We start from the raw sequence: 19,450 nt of genomic DNA, 5'->3' as shown, positions 1-19,450 counted from the left end.
AGAAACAAGATCTGCAGTCCAGATCTCATAACCCATCAAACTCCAGCCCTGAAACAACCTCAGTTGGAGACTGTGTTTGCAAGTGGTTGGTGTAATAGGAATAATACTGCCCTCTAATGGACATTTGAAGTTTAGGCGTCTCTCCCTCCCTCCCTCCTTGTCTCTCTCTCTCTCTCTCTCTTTCTCTCTCTCTTCCTCTCCCTCTCCCTCCCTCCCTCCCCCCCTCTTTCTCTCTTTAAATTCCTTTTTTGTACTGGGAATTGAACCCAGGACCTCTTGTGTGCTAAGCAAGTCCTTTACTACTGAGCTACACACCCTGCCCTTTTTTTCATTTTTTTCACTTTGAGACAGGGTCTCACTAAACTGCACAAGCTGACATTGAATTGGCAATCCACCTGCCTCAGCCTCCCAAGCAGCTGGGATTACCGGTGTACATTATTATTATTATTATTATTATTATTAGGTACCGGGGATGGAACTCGGAACCTTGTGCTTGCAAAGCAGGCAGCAGCACCACTGAGCTAAATCCCTGGCCCAGTACTATTATTTTTGATACAGTGGAGTAAAACTGCAAAACATCAGTGATAAAGTGAATCTTAAAAGCCACAATAAAGCATCACAACTAGATCATTAGCTGCCACCAACTGATGCCAATAGACACTGGAATAATATTTTCAAAGAGAAAAGGGGAATTTTTTAGCAATCTATGATTTTATACCTAGGTAAATCTCTTTCTAAAGGCAAACTAGAGACATTTACAGACATACAGAGAAGAGACAACAAATGTTATAGATGTACTGATTTCTGGTTCCAGAAAAGCTAGGATAAGCCTGTATAATCTATGCCTACCTTTTCTTATGTTTTGTTTTATTCTTTTGAGACAGGATCTCGCTATGTAGCCCAGGCTGGCTTTGAACTCTCAGCGATCCTGCCTCAGCCTCCGGAGTCCTGGGATTATAGGCATTCGCCACCACGCCCAGCTATGTCTCCTACTTACAACGACTGAAATGTCTGGAGAGACACAAAGAACAGAACTCTGGAAAGCCAGCAAGAACAGGTCGATAGAGAAGAGGAGCAAAACTTGAAGCGGCTCCCACGGGGGTGAGTTAACCATTTCCCCCTGCTTTCTCGTCCACCTTTGATCAGAGCCTCTGTAGACAGTACACGGAGAAAAACTTGAGGAATCCTATCTTTCTAGCAGGGGACTCAGAAAGTGGGCCCCTGAAGGCAGAAGTATGTGGGGGAGTCACCAAGAGAAGGGACCCCTGTAATTGTGGATGTAACTCAGCATGAACCCGGCCTCACCTCTTAGCCAGGCACGCACGGGTCACATTCAAAGAAACACAGCCCAGGCTTTGAGAACTGAACGATGATTTCAAATGCCGCTCAAGGCCAGGCGCAATGGCACATGCCTGTAATCATGGCCCTTGGGAGGCTGATGCAGGAGGATGGCAAGTTCAAACCCAGCCTGGGAAATTTAGTGAGACCCCGTTTCAAATAAAAGTGAAAAGAGCTGGGGATGGAGCTCAGGGTGAAGGCCTTGAGTTCTATCCCCAGTAACACAAAAATAATAAATAAACACTATTCACACTAATGCCTGAGTAGGCCACATGTGAAATAAATCCACAGCAGCAGAGCAAAGCTTTGAAAACTGAGCCAAACTGGAAGAAGCATGTCCAGCTGAGAGAGAATGTAGTGTGGGCATAGCCAGGCTCATTGCCTGACTTAAAAAAAAAAATCACACTGGCCATGGATGTAGCTCAGTGGTGCCACTGCCTGCCGCGCAAGTGCAAGGTCCTGAATTTGATCCCCAGTACCAAAAAATAAAATAAAATAAAATTTTTAAAAAAATCACACTCACCAGAGGACTATAGAAGGACCCAGAGGGGCTGGGAACTTAGCTCAGTGGTGCTGCGCCTGCCTGGCAAGCGCAAGGTCCTGAGTTCAATTCCCAGTACAAAAAAAAAAAAAAAAAAAAAGTAGGACCCAGAGACTCACAACAGAGTATTCCAAATGTCCAGTATGCAATTCAAAATTACTCAACATGTAAAAGAACCAAGAAAATGTCATCAACCCTCAAGGGAAAAAGACATTGAACAGATGTCCCATCTGAGATGACACAGATGTTGAAATTAACAGAGACTTTAAAGCAGTTACCATTACGCTGTATGAGGTAAAAGGAAACAGCCTTTAAATAAATTAAAGCATAGTTCTCAGCAGAGTAAAATGAAATTATAAAAATAACTAGATGGAAATTTTGGAGGATAAAAATACAATGTGTTAGGGGAGAGTATGGTATTATAATGCAAGGTACATGTCATTATGCATCTGTCCAAAGCCACATAATTCGCAACACCAAGATTGAATCCATATGTTCTTTGGTTTTTTGAGACCAGGTCTCACTATGTAGCCCAGACTGGCCTAGAACTCACTGTGGTCCTCCTGCCTCAGCCTCCCATGTGCTGGGATCACAGGTATGCGCCACCACGCCTCGTCTAATGTAAACTGTAGACTTTGCTTAATTATGGCTGTTGCTGTAGGCTCATCAGTTATAACAAATGCACCACTTTGGGTCCCAGCCCTTTATTTTTTATTTTACTTGACGTCAGTCTTACTGAGTTGCCCAGGCTGACCTCATACCTGTGTTCCACCTTTGTCAGCCTCCTGAGCAGCTGGGATTACAGGTGTGCCTCTACCACACTCAGCTTGTACCTGTCTATTACTGGTATGAACCAGCAGGGCATGGTGGGGCATCCCTATAAGCAGCACTTTGGAGGCTGAGGCAGGGAGATCACCCAGAGTTCAAAGCCATCCTGAACTACAAAATAAAAGAATAAAGAAATCATAGCTGAAAACTTCCCAAATTTGGAGAAAGGTTGTTTAGGTCCAAGATCAACAAAACCAAAACAAGAAAGACTCACCAAGAAAAATTATTGTTCACTCACCTTAATTACATATGAGGCATTTACATAAAATAGTCAGGGGCTGGAGATATAGCTCAGTGGTAGAGCATTTGCCCAGTTATGCAAGGCCCTAGGTTCAATTCCCAGTTTGAGTGAGGGGGCATAAATGACAAAGGAAGTCTCGACAAACTTCAAAGAGTTAAGATTAAAGAAACTTCACTCACTCAATGATAGGAAAGAAAACAATGAAAAGGTAGCTATAAAAAATAAAGTTTTAGACTCAGGAGGACGGCCACAAATTGGAGGCCACATTGGGATACACAGTGAGTTCAAGGCCAGTCTGGGCTACAGAGTGAGACCCTGTCTCCAAAAAGAAAATTTTTAAAGTACACAGAAACCCACAGAGACCATATTTGCAAATCATACATCTGGTTAGGAATTTGGACCTAGAATAAAGAATTCTTAACAACTCAATAATAAAAAGATAAACCAGCATTTTTTAAATGGTAAAGGATCTGAGTAGACAAGATCGGTTTTTCTCTAAGAAATACACAAATGGCCAACATGCACATGAAAAGATGCTCCACATTATCGGCTATTGGAAAAATGTAAGTCAAAATGACAGTGAGAGCGCTGCGTGGTAGCCCATGCCTATAATCCCCGAAACTCTGGAAGGAAGAGGCAGGAGGTTCACAACTTACAGCCCGCCCCCGCCATGCTATTTTGAAACTTTGTAAAACCCTGTCTCAAAAATAAAAAAGATAAAATAGACCAGAGGTGTAACTCAGTGCAAAGGTCCTAGGTTCAATCCCCAATACTGGGAAAAAAAGAAAAAATAAAAAGGTAATAAGATACCACTTTGTTCCCAGTATGGTGGCCAGAATCGAAAAGTCATAATGGCCAACAGCGGCTTCATTTACCGTGGGTGAGGACGCAAAATGGTACCACCTTCGCAGCTTCTTACAAAATTCAAAACTCTCCATGGCCCGTGGTCCAGCAGCCATGCACCTTGATATTTACCCAAATGAAAATGTACGTCCACGTATAAACTTGCACACGACTGTTTATAGCGGCTTTTTTCATAATTGGCAAAGTATGATGTCCTAGCAACCAAGATGTCCTAAAACAGGCGAATGGATAAAGTGCAGTGTATTTACACCATGCACTGCTATTCAGTGATAGAAGTCAGCTACCAAGCAACAAAAAGACCCAGAGGAAGTTGAAATGCTTACTGTTAAGTAAAAGAAGCCAATTTGAAAAGGTCACATACCATTTCATTCCAACTGTGTGACCTTCTGGAAAAGGCCTGACTATGGAAACAGTGAAAAATGGTTGACAGAGGAGGGAGAGCACAGGGAATTGTTAGGACAGCAAAACTATTCTGTATGATATTCTAGGAGTGGACACATGCCATATACATTTGTTGAAACCCCTAAAATATACAACACGGTGAGCCTTAATGTAAACGATGGGTTTTGGTTTAAAGGAAAAAACCTGCTAAAAGGTAAACAATCTGAAATATAAAGGATGGCCTGGAGCAGGGACATATGCCTATAATCCCAGCTACTCAGGAGGCTGAAGCAAGAGAATTGCTAGTTTGAGGCCAGCCTGGGCAATTCAGCAAGATCCTGTCTCAAAAATACAATATAAAGGGGCCAGGGGTTTAGCTCAGTGGTGCAACTGCCTGCTTCCAAAGCACAAGGTTCAGAGTTGGATCCCTGGAACCAAACAAAACAAAACAATAAAATGAAAGCCAAATTAGGTGGCACACACCTGCAATCCATAATCCTAGCATTTAGGAGACTGAGGCAGGAGGATCATAAGTTCAAAGCCATCCTGGGCTACATAGTGAGTACATAGCCAACCCAATTATATAGCAAGATCCCGTCCCAAACAAACAAAATAAATAAATAAATATTGAAAAGGACTAGGAAGCTGGGTGTAGTGGCGCACACCTGTAATCTCTGCACTCAGTAGGCTGAGGCAGGAGGATCGCAGAGAGTTCAAGGCCAGCCTGGGCTACATAGTGAGTTCAAGGCCAGCCTGAATTACAAATGGATACCCTGTCTCAAAAATAGAAAAAAGAAGAGCGGGGCGTGGTGGTGCACACCTGTAATCCCAGCACTGGGGAGGCTGAGGCAGGAGGATCACTGTGAGTTTGAGACCAGCCTGAGCTAAGTAGTGAGTTCCAGGTCAGTCTCAACTACATAGTAAGACCCCGTCTCAAAAAAACAAACAAAAAAAAAATAGAAAAAAGAAAAAGCTGGATGAGGAAAAAGCATCTATGAAAAGCACATAGTGAACATCATCCTGGATATAGACATATCAAATGCTTTCTCCCTAGGATCAGGAACAAACTTGCAGACCTCTGCTCTTACCACTTCCGGTCAGCATTGTAGTAAAGGTGGCACACACACACACACACACACACACACTCACACTCACACAAAAAAGACACCTGGATTGAAAAGGCAGAAGCAAGAAGCAGAACTACTTTGTGCAGATATTACATCTAATATCAAATAGAGAAAATCCTAAGGAATTCACCAAAAAACACATTAAAACCAATGAACAGGGCTGGGGATTTAGCTCAGTGGTTCCGCCGCCTATCTTGCAAGTGCAAGGACCAGAGTTCAATCCCCGATACCAAAAAATAAAAATAAAAAACATGAGCTGAAATAAATTTCTCCTTTAAGTTTGGGGCATCGGGTATATGGGGGATTTTTGTTTTGTTTTGTTATTTCGGCTGAGAAAGTCTCACTGTGCCCAGGCTGACCACAAACTCGGCAATCCTCCTGCCTCAGCCTCCCGAGTGAGTACTGGGATTATAGGCACACGCTACTATATCCTACTGTCTTGTGTTTTGTCCCAGCCAGGGGAAAATGACTAATACATCTTGAAAGAATCAAACAGCCCTTTTAAAGAAGTACCAGTTTGCATTTCTCACCAATAATCTACCCATACTAATGCTGATTATAAATCTAATTTTTGCTCAGGGTTGAACTCAGTGCCCTACCTGGTAGTTAAGTCCTCTATCACGGAGTTACATCCCAGCACCAGCCCACATCCCTGCCTCTTCTTGCAGTACTAGAGATTTAACCCATGGTATTCACACTGAGCTACATCCCCAGCTCTATTTGTTTTAAGACAGGTTCTTGCTAAGTTGACTCATCACCTCAGGTCCAGCAAGAACCTGGCTAGTAACAAAGTCGCTGGTGGCAGCACAGTGCTCTGTAAAGTCTGGGACACAAAGAAAACTCCGTGGGGTCAGGCATGGTAGTGCACGCCTATAATCCTAGCACTCACTTGGGAGGCTGAGGCAGGAAGATCCTCCAAAGCCAGCCTGGGCTACAGTGAGTTCTCAAGGACAGCCTGGGCTATATAATGAGACTGTGTCAGAAAACCAAACCAAACCAAACCAAAACTTCATGGGGATAATAATACACCTCATCTGCCCCTGCTCTGTTTGACCACGGCCCTGCTGCCAGCTTCCATATCTTCGCCCATACCTAGGCCTGGCATCCAGGGTGCATGTGAACCCATGCAGGGCTTGCTTCCTGACAGTCTTTAGCTTACTAAAGCCATGCAACCTTTTTGTTGTTGTTGTTGTTGTTGTTGTTGTTGTTGTTTTGAGATAGGGTCTCAGTATGTAATTCAGGCTGGCCTCAAATTCACGGCGATCTTCTTGCCTCAGCCTCCTGAGTGCTGGGGTTACAGATGTGTGTCACCACATTTGGCTTTGCATCGCATTTCTTGACATTTCTATTTCCTTACTGATGTGTGCTATAGATATTAATCCTCATGTAATGTGTGAGTTTTAAGGCTTTTCTCCCAATCTGTTATTTTTACAAGCTATATTTTCAGCCATAAAATTTGAACTTTATTTAGTGGTGCTGGGGATCAAACCCAGGGATACTCATTTACTGCTACATTCCCAGCCCATTTTATTTTTTGAGACAGGGTCTAACTGCTACCCAGGCTGGCCTCCCTTCAGTCTTCCTGCCTCAGCCTCCCAAGTATTCGGGGTTACAGGCCTGCACCACCACACCTGGATTACTTATGAACTGTATTTTTTTATTCTATTGAGTTTACTGGTACATTTTAGGTATACAGTACAATTACATTCTGCATTGTGATCTTGTACCTTTACATGACAGGTCTTGGTTCTCAGTTTTTCCCCTTGTCCCTGCCCTCCCTTCACCCGCTCCACCCTCCCCTATTTACAAAGATTTTCTTTTCCCTTATTTCCTTTCTCCTACCCTTCCCTTTTCCCTACACCTTTATATACTTATGAACTTTTAACGTGTCAAATCTAATTTTTTCTTAAGGTTCTCAGGTTTATTTTGCCTTCTTGACGCCAATTATTAAAATAATTTCCTCTGTTCATCATGTTGTCTCAATAAAATGAAATCTTATTTTTTTTAACTTTTTAAATTTTTTTTGAGACAGGATCTCACTATGTAGTCAAGACTGACCTGGAGCTCACAGCGATCCTCCTGCCTCAGCCTCCTGAGTGCTGGGATTACAGGCATGCACCACCACGCCTGGCAAATTAAATCTTAAATACAGTTCTAAATAGAACATTTTTATCCCTCAATGACTAATTTGATTACAAAGTAAGTGTATTCTAGAGCCGCATACTCCCATGCCTTAGATGTTGTAAATTGCAGAAGTGGTAGCTGGCAGCCCTGACTTGCACTAGACCTTAATGAGGATACAGGAGACAGAATCTCACTTTGTTGTCTGTTGTTCAGACTGGCCTCAAACTTGCAGTGACCCTCCTGCCTCAGCCTCCTGCGAGCAGAGATTACAGACCTGTGCCACCATGCCCAGTGTTTTTCCTATTTTTAAAACTGTCATACAGATACCACAATGCAATATAGATACCACTGACATTGAATGCTGCCAATAGCATGTGTTACTGTAATTTTACATTTGGTTCTAAAGTTTGTTCTAATGATTGATCTATCCCTGCATCAATACATCTATATTGTGGTTTTATGTTCAAAGATATGTATATCAACCGTCCGATCCTATTTCTTTTTCAAAAGTCTGTTATACTTGTGACTTCACTTCTCCAAATCTTTCATATCAGCTGGACATGTTCTTTTAAAAGCCTTACTGAAACTAATTGACATTTCACTGAATTTTTAAGAAAATGAGACAATCATATGTAAAATATTCTCATTCAAGTATTGTCTATTTTATTATTCACACCTGTTTCTGTTAGCTTTATTCATACTACCTTGCATATTCTTATTAAATGCACACCTGGCTAGTTTATATCCACTGCATTTCTTATTTGCATATGTGGGGTTGTTGCATTTTTATCTTGACCTTGTAACCTTACTCCATTCTCTTAACGTTTCCAGTTTTTCCATTTCCAGGATGTTCAGGGTACACTTCACCCCCAATGTTGACATCTCATGTGCCAAAGCAGTACTGCAGAAGTGGTAGCTGGCAGCCCTGACTTGCACTAGACCTTAATGAGGATACAGGAAAACCAAATAATGCCATCAGTGATATAATGAGATTGCTGACTTCCCACCCTCCAAAGTTCATCTTAGCTGTTTCATTAGCCTCACAAAAACCCCTTACACAGTGGAAAAACTGTCCCCATCTGTGGCATTATGAGCTATTAATAGGCACCAACATTTCACTGAAGATCATTGTCACAGTTTCTAGTATGCCATATGAAGTTCAGTATCCTTCTCTACACTTTTATTTGGATTCAGGGTCTCGCTACCTAGCTCAGGCTAGCCTCGAACTCACAGGGATTCTCCTGCCTCAGCCTCCCCAGTACTGGGATCACGGGTGTGCGCCACCACATCCAGTCTACAGAGGTTTTTTAAATTTTATCAAATACATCTTAAAGATGTATTTTTCTTTGACCTATAAAACACCAAATATAGATACCACAATGAATTATTCTCTTATTACATTGCTGGACTTCAGTTACTAAGTTTTAGTAGGATTTCCATCCATGTATGTGAGGTCAGCTTTACTTTGGTGGTGCTGAGCACACCCAGAGCTGCACACACTACAGGCTGTCACTCAGCTACCACCTTCACCAGCCCACTGGTGGCGGGTACTGGGGATTGAGCTCAGGTCCTTGCGCTTGCAAAGCAGGCAACGGAACCAGTGAGCCAAATCCCTGGCCCTCATTTGTGTTTTTATAGTATTCGCTCCAGGTTCAGGTAGCAGAAATGTAATAGTCTTTTTATGGTAGTTTTTTTGTTTTGTTTTGTTTTGAAGAATTGAACTCAGGACCTTACACTTGCCAGGCAGACACAGTGCCACTGAGCTACATCCCTGGCCCAGGAATGTAACAGTCTTGAATGAGTTTGGAAATGTGTTATTCTCTCCTCCTTTCCCTATATTCTGGAACAGTTTAAATAACACAGGAGGTGGGCATGGGGGCACAGGCCTGTAACCCTAGCATTCCGGGAGCCTGAAGCAGGAGGATCACAAGTTTGAGCCCAGCATGGGCAATTTTAAGGGCTACCATTGCAGCTTAGTGCAATCCTCAGGACAGGAAGGGGGGAAGGGAAGGAAAAAAAATAGTTATTATTCCTTGAAATCTGGCAGCCATGTTAAAGCCAGATGCAACAGCACTCATCTGTAAGCTGAGCTACTCAGAAAGCTGAGGAAAAGGGTTGCAAGTTCAAGCACAGCCTGGGCAATTTAGCAAGACCGTATCTCAAAATTTAACAGGGGGAGGGGAAGCACAGCTCAGTGCAAAGGTTCTGGGTTCAATTTCTAGTACCATAGGAGTACAAAAGACATTTGGCAGAATGTATATTGCAGAACTGTAAAGGTATTTATAGAGATCATAGAGGTCATTTCTTTTTTTTTTTTTTTTTTTTTTTTCCCAGTACTGGGGATCAAACTCAGGACCTTGCACTTGCAAGGTAGGATGGCACCTGAGCCAAATCCCTGGGATCAGTGAAATTTTAGAAGTTTTATGAGCCTGTCTACAGACACAGTTTTTTGGGTGTTTTTTTTTTTTCCTTTTTAAAAACAAGCACAACAGGCTGGGCCAGGGATTTAGCTCAGTGAGTGGTTCCCCCACCTTCTTCACAAGCACAAGGACCCAAGTTCAATCCCCAGTAACAGCAACAAAAACAAGCACACCCACACATCATCTCTGAAGTTGAATACGAGCATAACAGGAAGGAGAGCTTTGCGGGCTGGCCTGGAAATCCCTCTGTTCTCGTCACAGCTGTTGAGTGCCTTTTCAACTGTGGAGTGCAGGGTTGTACAAACATTCTTGTAGAAAAGGTCACTGGATGGTGCATGGAGGACAGACCAAATGGGCTGGCACAAAAGCAGGCAGGAGTTTGAGGGTCTTCTGGGTGAGAACCCTGGTGCCTGCCACCCCAATAATGGGGACTGAATCCAGGGCTTTCACCCTAATCTAGATTCCCCAGCCCTTTTTCTTTTCCCTCTCAAAAGGATCTCACTAAGTTGCTAAGTTGCACAGGTTGGGCTCAAATTTGAAAGCCTTCTGCCTCAGCTTCCAAGGGACTGGCATTATAGACGTGTACTGCTATGCCTGGACCCACTAGTGGCTTTGACCAGGGTGGTAGCACGATGATGTGAACTGGTCAGAGTATGAAAACATCTTGATGCTAAATCCAAGAGGCCCTGCATATGGAATGCACGTTCACCAGTGAGATCACATGACATGCAGAGTCTCTACCATGTGCACCTCTGGCTGAAAGTGCATGGACTTCAAGTTCTACAACAAGGGCCACTTCTTTCCTGTCTGTATAACCCATCACACTAAGAACAGTGCTTTGCAAAGTTGTTGAAATTCATGTGGGTATTTAATTATAAAAGATTCCTGGCTTCCATGCTGATGAGATTAATTATAAATTAATCGATATTTTGGGTCTTATTCCAGAATTTCTGGTAGACAATGATTACAAAACACATGAGGACATATTAGATATGAAATTAATATTTGATTTAGAACTTTATTTGTGGTCCTCATGCTACAATACAACCCTTCAAAGTCAATCAAGAATACATTAGTATACTTCAATATACTTAGAAATTTAAATGACCCAGAGCCCCAGCTTCTAGACTTCTACAAGGCAGCTTCAATATCCAAAAGAGCACAATACAATGACTGTGGCATGAAATCCATCTCAATGCAAATTTTTAGGAAAAGCTAGAAGAGTATTATCAGACCACCAAAACTCAATGACAGTTATGTAATACACCTACCCAACTCTCTAAACATGTAGTTTTAAAAAATATCAACACACCAGCTTCTACTTCAAGTTAATTTAGATCAGAATCTGTGGGGTATCTTTTTTTAAAAGCTTACCTAGCAATTCTAATGTCAGCCAGTTAGGAGTCACTGCTTTAAAAGAATCTCTTACGAAGCAAAGACATAAATAAATAGAAATGTATAAAAGCACAGGGAGAAAAGTTTAAAAAAAATAAGTATGAGAACTTACCCTTTGCTTTCTGACATCTTTTGACCTCTTGTAAGGTCCAAAGATCATTATTAGAATTTATGTCATAACCCTAGCAATTACATAGTTAAGAAAAAACAGGGCTTGGGGGAGAGGGGAACTCAGTGGTAGAATGCTCACCCAACATGCACAAAGCCCTGGGCTGGATCCACAGCACCACAAAAACCACCCAGGAAAAAAACCTGGAGAGATCTTTGTTAGCTGCCCACAATCATTTGACAAATACTTTTTCCAATGGGGGGGGGACTATCAGGTTTCAGGTGTAAACCAACGCAGAAATAATCGCAGGGCAGCACAGGGAGAGGAAAATTTCTGGCTCGGGTTTCCTATGTCCCAGTCCAAAAAATACAGGAAAGGTTTGTCTGTGGGACAAGCATTCATACTATAGAGGATAATTTCATTTGAACCCATTAATTTCCTTTCCAATGAAAATTTCAAGGATAAAGTAACATTTGGGGAGACAGAGAAGGGGAGGGAAAAAGTTAAGATGTGCTATGTATATATACCAACTCCCCAATGAATGTAATCATTATGTACTGTAAACATGTACTAATAAAAAATTTTTTTAAAAATTTTAAAAAAGGAACACAAAATAGGAGGCCTAACAAAGGAGAGCTGGTTTTTGAGGAGAATTTATATCTTCCAGTTTTTACTGGCATTAACAGTCTTTTAGCCTGGAGCTACTCAAAGATGAACCATGAAAAAGAAAAACTTTATTTCAGACAGGTTCAGTAGCATGTGTGCCACAGAGAAGGCTGGTTGTAGCAGTTTCTTTTCAAACCTGTATTGATGTATAAATGAGACCTGACTTGGAAATGCTTAACTTCTGCTAAAATATAGATTCAATCCAACATACTATCCTTTACATTTATTGTAGACCTCTTATTAGTACTAGAGGTTAGATTTTCATCACCAAAAAATGAGAATAACCTTACAGCTACCTACTAAGGTAATGAGCTGTGAAATTAATTCCCTAGTATTGCTTTGAAAATATACCCCTAGGTGGTTCAGAGGAATCTGAACTCCATCCAAATGTATGGTTTAACTGAGATTCTTCAGTCATCATCTATGGTTGGCTTGATTGTCACTCCTCTTCTTATCTGACCCCAACCAATTAAACTGCAAAATGAAAACAGAAGAAATCATGAATATTATATCCTCTTCATTATCATCACTATAGCATTGTATGGAGCTGGTTTTACTTGCATCTTGTAAATTTATGTATGTACCCCAAAGACTGCTCCTCCACAAAGAAAACTATTTCCCCAGATTCTTAGAACCAGGCAAATGGGCTCTGCCAGCATGGCTGGAAAAACAAACCAAAACTGCTACCACTACGTACCCTTTATTCACCTAAGGGCCCTCAGTCCACACTCAGTCCAGAGCGTGCCAGGGAACAGACCACATCAGTCTAACTTTTATCTACCCTCTTTGTTTTAGGCAACAGCCAGGCAGGACACTGCTACCTCAACTGGAGATTCTAGAGCAAAGCCTATCTAAACACAGGTAAGAACCACAATTCTACTGAATGTTAAGGATTATTCAGATGTTCACAGGTCTTTTTAGGACGTTAACATTTGGGTAGAGTCCTCTTATAATAATCGTAGGCACACCCAAAATATCCTGTCTCTTAAAATTGGTTCTACTCTATGAAATGTAGCAAACAAGTGATATTATTTGTATGTTGTTTTTCAGTTTAGCCTATTTTAAAATAAAATGGAAATCACCATGTCTGTAATACAAATGGTACAAGAACAAAAGAATGAAATCAAATGGGCATAAAGTACCACAGAGCAAACTTACTTAAAAAACCACAAAAAGTTTAACTCTTTCAAAACAGAGAGCCAAGAGTGATCGAAATATTTATGGGGAGAATTGGAATATAAGATAGATTTATAGGGTATAGATGAAAAAAGCCAGAGAGAAGGTAAGCAGGTGAAGCAGGCCTCCAGAAAGGTCCTGAATATCCAGCGGGAGTGAGAAGCTGCAAGAAATTATTTAGCAAAACATGATCAAAACAGTGTTTTAGGAAGATACTTTTTTTTTGTTTTTATTTTTGAGGGTATCAGGAATTGGAACTCAGGGACTCATACTTGCTTGCTAGGCAATATGCTACACTGCTGAGCTACATCCCCAGCCCCAGGAAGATTAATTTTGATTGAGCTTTTAAATAACAGAGTGAGATGAAGGAGTCTTTTATAAAAACCCTCAAGTGGGAAATGGTGGTGTGGACTATGAGGTCACACAGTACAGAAAGGAAAGGGCAGATGCGATAACTTAAGAGCAACAGGAGGCAGAAACTAAAGACACATTTGTATTTCCTACCTCTAGTCATTCAGAGGGCCTAGAAGCAATAGAACCTTTGGAGCAACAAGTACACTGAGCACACAGATCTTCATTTCTAGATAACATTTCCCAGTAAAGGGAACCAGTGCTCCTTAAGAGAAATGAAGCAAGGAAGGTATGTGTCTGGAATATCTTGGGCCAGAAAACCAGGATGTGTTAAAAAAAAAAAAAAAGAAAAAAGAAAAGACGAAGACATGTCAAAGGGACACAGGAAGCAGCCTGAATCCTGCTTATCAAAATAAAAGCTGGGTGCTCGCTTCAGCAGCACATATACTAAAACTGGAACAAAATAGAAGCTAGGCATGGTACCAACAACTATAACCCCAGCACCTGGGAGGCTGAAGCAGGAGGATCACAATTTTGAACATAGCATGGGGTACATAGGGAGTTCCAGGTCAGTCTCAACTACATAGTGAGACCCTGTCTCAAAAAACAAAAACAAAAAGAAATAAATTAAATAACTAGATAAATAAATAAATAGCGAGTCCCTATTATAACTAGAGCGATAAATAAATCATGAGGAATAAAGACCACCAAATGATAAATGTGGAGGGCTGGGGATTTAACTCAGGGTGCTGCTGCGGTGCTGCTGCCTGCCTTGAAAGCCCAAGGACCTGAGTTTGATCCCCGGTACTGAAAAAACAAATGATAAATGTGGAGTGGTACAGATGGCTGGCAGGGGGAGAGATGGATAGATAGAATCACCATTTTACAGTCAACAGAATCAGGTTTGCTCCAGGTGAGACTTATCAGTGAATGCTAAATCCAGGGATTGGGATGTGATGAGCAGCCTGATATTTGCACAGACTCCAAGTCTCTCCACACAGCCAGGCATAGTGGCACACATCTGTAATTACAGCACTTGGGAGGCCAAGGCAGGAGAATCACTCCAAATTCAAGGCCAGCCTGGACTACACAGTGAGACCCTATCTAAAAAAAAAACAACAACAAAAACAAAATTTCTCCACAGACTTATCAGTTGCCAGGATGAAAAGAGTAATATACAGCATAGAAACTAGACAACATCTTGACCACAGTGATCAAAGTTAACTTTACAAGGAAGAGCAGTAAGGCATCATGTGACCCCAGCTGTGATCCTTGAGGAGCCAAGTATAACCTAAACCTAATCTTAGCTTTTCAAACCAATAGATAAACATAAGTTTAGCAACAGTCTACAAAAGAACTTGCTCATTAAAAAAAAAAACAAAACAAAACCTGGGCCAGGGATTTAGCTCAGTGGTTCCACCACTTGCCTTGCAAGCTCAAGGTCCAGAGTTAGATCCCCAGTAACAAAAGGACAACAACAACAAAACAACAACAAAACTTGCTTATATTCCTCAAAATTGGCAAGGTCAAGAATTGGGGGGAGGCAAGCTTGAGGGGAAAGAATGGAATAAGCTTTATTTTTAAAAAAAAGATTAAAAAAAAAATGGCTGCAGGAGTTCCAGATTAGAAATTAAAGAAGGGGCCAGTGATTTAGCTCAGTGCTGCTGAGTTCAATCCCTGGTACAAAAAAAGAAAAATCAGAGACATAAAACTTAAATTCAATGTGTGATCCTCAACTGGAGTGCCATAAAAGGCTTCAGTGGGACAGACAGGAAAATTGGAATCTGAATGACAGATCTCAGGATTTTACCAATGTTACATTTCTTAAAGCGGTTATAAAAAAAGAGTATCCCTGCTTTTTGGAGATATTCAGAAACAGACTTCTATGTAAATAAATGTGGATGTGTGTACTTATCTGGGAAGAGCATTTAGGAGTTTCTGTATAATTCTTGCAGTTTTCCTGTAAAGTATAAAATTAACAACAAATAAACAGCTAAAAAAGGTCAAAGACAGACTGGGAGTATAACTCAGTACCAAGCACAGTAAACATCTGCAATGACCAAGGCCCTGAGTCTGATCCCTACCAGCAAAAAACAAGGTCAGAGAAATAGAAATATTGAGCTTGAATATGTTGTTTGTATCTAAAAGGACACCAACTGCAGTATCTGGACTAAAATATGGGACTCTACACAGAGGCTAAAAATAGTTCTTTTCCAATAAATAGCTGAGAGCTAAAGCCACACTAACTGTTGTGTTCTGAGAAGAGTATATACTTGTGTGTGTGCTACCAAGAACTTAAGCAAACTGACTCTTCCCAGAGTTCAGAGCTGATAACTCACCGCCAGTGCTTCTCAACTCTTCGGCTAAGGGCAATTTTCTCTCCCACTTCTGTGCACACAGGATTGGTCAGAACGATTTTGCCCAAATCAGCCTTGACAGCACTAACTCTCCCCCCTGTTGACAGAGATCCTATGTTGACCATGAGCACTTCGTTCTTGGACAGCTTTTGGACCTAGGGGAACACATTATGGAAAAACAAATCCCAAAATCAAGAAAATACTTGCCAGAAATAAGTAGGAGTTCACCAAATACTTGTGGGAATGAATCAACAATAATGGGAAAAAATTTTATAAAATTCATTATAAGATGTGAACCATACATAGAATTTAAAGAAGGTAAACAGATTTAGTTGGCATCCTCTGATTTTACACAATCTCTGCACTTAAAAAGAAATAAGCCAGTAACCACAGCATAAAACCGCTTAAAATTCTGAAGAAGCTATATACAGGTTGAGTAGCCCTTATTAGGAATACTCAGAAACAAGTGCTTAGGATTTTCCTAGATTTTGAAATATGTGCATATATATGAGATGTCTTGGGATGGAACCAAAGTCTAAATACAAATTCCACTTACATTTTCTTTTCTGTTTTTTGAGTCAGAGTCTCATTATGTAGTTCATGATGGCCTTAAACTCACAGAGATCTTCCTCAGTGCTGAGATTATAGGTGTGCATCACCACAGCTGGCTCATTTATGTTTTTTATGTATTTCATATACAAAGCCTGAAAATATCCTTATCACTTTTAGTACACCTGTGGTTTTTTTGTTTTGTTTTGGTACCAGATATTGAACTCGGGACTTGTACTTGTGAGGCAGGCAGTGGAACCATTGAGCTAAATCCCTGGCCCTAATACACCTGTGTTTTGACTGTTATTGTCACATGAGGTCAGGGTACAATTTTCAACTTGTGGCATCATGTTGGTACTCCAAAAAGTTTGGGTTTTGGAGCATTTTGGGCCTTAGGAATTAAGGATGTTTAACCAACCAGTTGCAGGGGTACATGTCTATAATCCCAGCTACTCAAAAGGCTGAGGAACCGAGTTCAAGCCCAACCTGGACAACTTATAGAAACTGCATCTCAAAGTTAAAAATAAAAGGGGCCGGGTATTTAGCTCAGTGATGCCACCACCGGCCTTGCAAACACAAGGTCTGCAGTTCAATCGCTGGTACCAAAAAAAAAAAAAGAATGGGGGTGTAGCTCAGTTCACAGGCTGTGGATTCAAAAAGGGATGCTCCCTGGGCTACATAGTGAGTTCCAGGTCAGTCTCAACTACATAGTGAGACCCTGTCTCAAAAAAAAAGGGGGGGGATGGGGAGGATCCTCAACCTGTAGTAGAAATGAGGCACAAAACTTCCCACAACAGAGGATAGCTGTGTAGGAGTTGATAAGGTGGTGCTGGGCTCCCAATCCTCTGTGTACCTAAGCTGGTTTCTGGAACTCCCTGAGCCTCTGTCACATCAGCTAACATCTGCCATACGTGGTTGTTTCAAAAATTAAATGAATTTTCAGTTACAATTCCCATTATTGCTGTTTTGCCTACTTAAAGCCTAAAGCCCAAATTTAGATCAGTGTTTCAATGGTTTCCTATTCATTTATTTGGCTAATTTATCTTAGTTTGTTGAAAAGAAATTTAAAAAAAAAATTTTTTTTCAGTACAACCTTTATTGGTACATTTCAGATATAAATAATGATAATATTCATCATAGGAAATCTGTGCTAGTACATGATATATTTCTTCCCGCCCCTTATGTACAAAACTTTCTTTCCATTTTTTCCTTTGACTGTTTTTTCTTGCCTTTCTTTCCTTTCCCCCTCCATCCTCCCTTGTCCCCATTCTCATTTGAACATTTGAAAAGAAGGTTTTGTATTATTATCTGTTTCTTCTAAGACTCTTTTTAGTTTAAGTCTTGTACTCTGAGTAACTACTTTGAAGATAACAGTACACAGTGTAATAACTATAGTTATTATTATTTGATAATGAAATTTTATTTTTTCATTAAAATCTGATGAGACAAAAATAGTCTGTAATAAAGGAATTCTGAAAAACATGATAAATCTGGAATCTTACAGGCACGTGGGCAATAGTCAAAATGATTTATTACTTTCTCATAATTTTTCATGTTTTTTGTACCAAGTGAAGTGCTGGAGCAGGGTGTTCATAAATTTAAAACGTTGAGAAACATCAAATTTATCTCAACAAGTACTACCAGGCAGACATGGTGATGGCACATCTGTAACCCCAGCATTTGAGAGCCTGAGGCAGGAGGATCACTGCAAGATGGAGGCCAGCCTGCAATATACAGTCAGTTCAAAGCCAGCCTAAACTACAAAGGGAGAACCTGCTCACAAAAACAAGTACTACCAATTTACACTTTCCCAAGAAGAGCGACTGCTGATTTTCCACATCCTTGTCAACATTAGGGGCCAGCAATTTTTCAATCTCTACCAACACTCTTACTAAAATACTTTTTCAAAAAGCCCACACAGCCTTTAATCCCAGCACTTGGGAGGTTGAGGAAAGCATGGACTACCTACTGAGACCTTGTCTCAAAAAAAAAAGTGTTTTTTTTTTAAAGCCCTATGGACATTAGAAATATCTTATTTACATCACACGACACAAATACTTTCCCTATTTTTGTGTTTTGTTCTGACCTTAAACTAACTGCCATATTGTTGTTCCAATTTTTAGGAAGTTAAACTGATTTACCTTAATTCTATGTTAAGTATAAAAGAATAAAACTCAAAACTAGCTTTAATATCACTTTTTTCTCATTTGGAAACAGGAGTTATAAAAAGCACTCACCTTTGCTGCTTTCTTATCGCCTTCAGTGCGTACACCTAGAAGCCGTCTAAGTAGGAAATAAGAAATTTCTAATTCCGTGAATATCTCAGGTAACGCTCCCACTGCACCAAGTACCTGCCCCACCATTCGGTCAGCTCGGCACAAGGTAGGGTCAATTTTTGTTCCAACTCCTATGCAAGATAAAAATGTAGATAGGCCAATTTTTATTTCCTAATACACCTATGAAGTCCTTTCTCAAAAGCTTAATCAAAGAAGCACAGCAAAATCTATACATTTTAATACTTATATTTTCATACCCATATAACAATTACATGAGCATAACAAAACATCCATTTTATCTGATGGAAGAGAACTGTAAACTCAATAGGTTCATTGGGCAAATGAGAACAGAGTCTCTTCAACAAAGGGCAAAGACAGATAATATAAATATCCTCAATGAAGGTTGAAAAGAAGCAAAATTCACAATGAGTAGCTTGCCGAATATTTGCATCCCATCTCCCTCCTGGTAGGCTGATCACAAAGACAGCTTAAAGACCTCACACCTGATTCCTGGGATCCACTTCAAAATAGTGTATCTTGGTAGGAGGAAAGAGGAGAAGACATCTAGACAGGAATTGGTTAAATAGTGATAACTGCTGAAGCTGAGTGTTGCTATATAAAGGCTATCATTAACAGTATTCTCTGTTTTCTACTGTTAAGTCTGAAAAGTCCCTAAGTTAAATTCTTCTTCTTCTTTTTTTTTTTTT

The 19,450-nt window shown here is 40.6% G+C and overlaps 1 protein-coding gene across 1 annotated transcript in view; it reads right to left on the bottom strand.

The window, feature by feature from the left end:
* Positions 1-11,914: 11,914 nt before the first annotated feature.
* Eif2s3 (eukaryotic translation initiation factor 2 subunit gamma) overlaps positions 11,915-19,450 on the bottom strand; it is a 20,280-nt gene continuing 12,744 nt past the window's right edge. The window contains exons 10-12 of the mRNA XM_010607153.2: positions 18,705-18,874; positions 15,901-16,073; positions 11,915-12,508 (exon numbers count right to left, since the gene is read on the bottom strand). Coding sequence (XP_010605455.1) covers positions 12,445-12,508; positions 15,901-16,073; positions 18,705-18,874 — 407 coding nt within the window. The 3' untranslated portion in view covers positions 11,915-12,444. The remainder of the gene's footprint in view (positions 12,509-15,900; positions 16,074-18,704; positions 18,875-19,450) is intronic.

Source organism: Fukomys damarensis, unplaced genomic scaffold (genome assembly GCF_012274545.1).
Source record: "Fukomys damarensis isolate Sample0158 unplaced genomic scaffold, DMR_v1.0_HiC HiC_scaffold_39, whole genome shotgun sequence".
Lineage (NCBI taxonomy): Eukaryota > Metazoa > Chordata > Mammalia > Rodentia > Bathyergidae > Fukomys > Fukomys damarensis.
The sequence above is the reverse complement of the archived record's forward strand: the minus strand, read 5'-3'. Positions and strand labels throughout refer to the sequence as shown.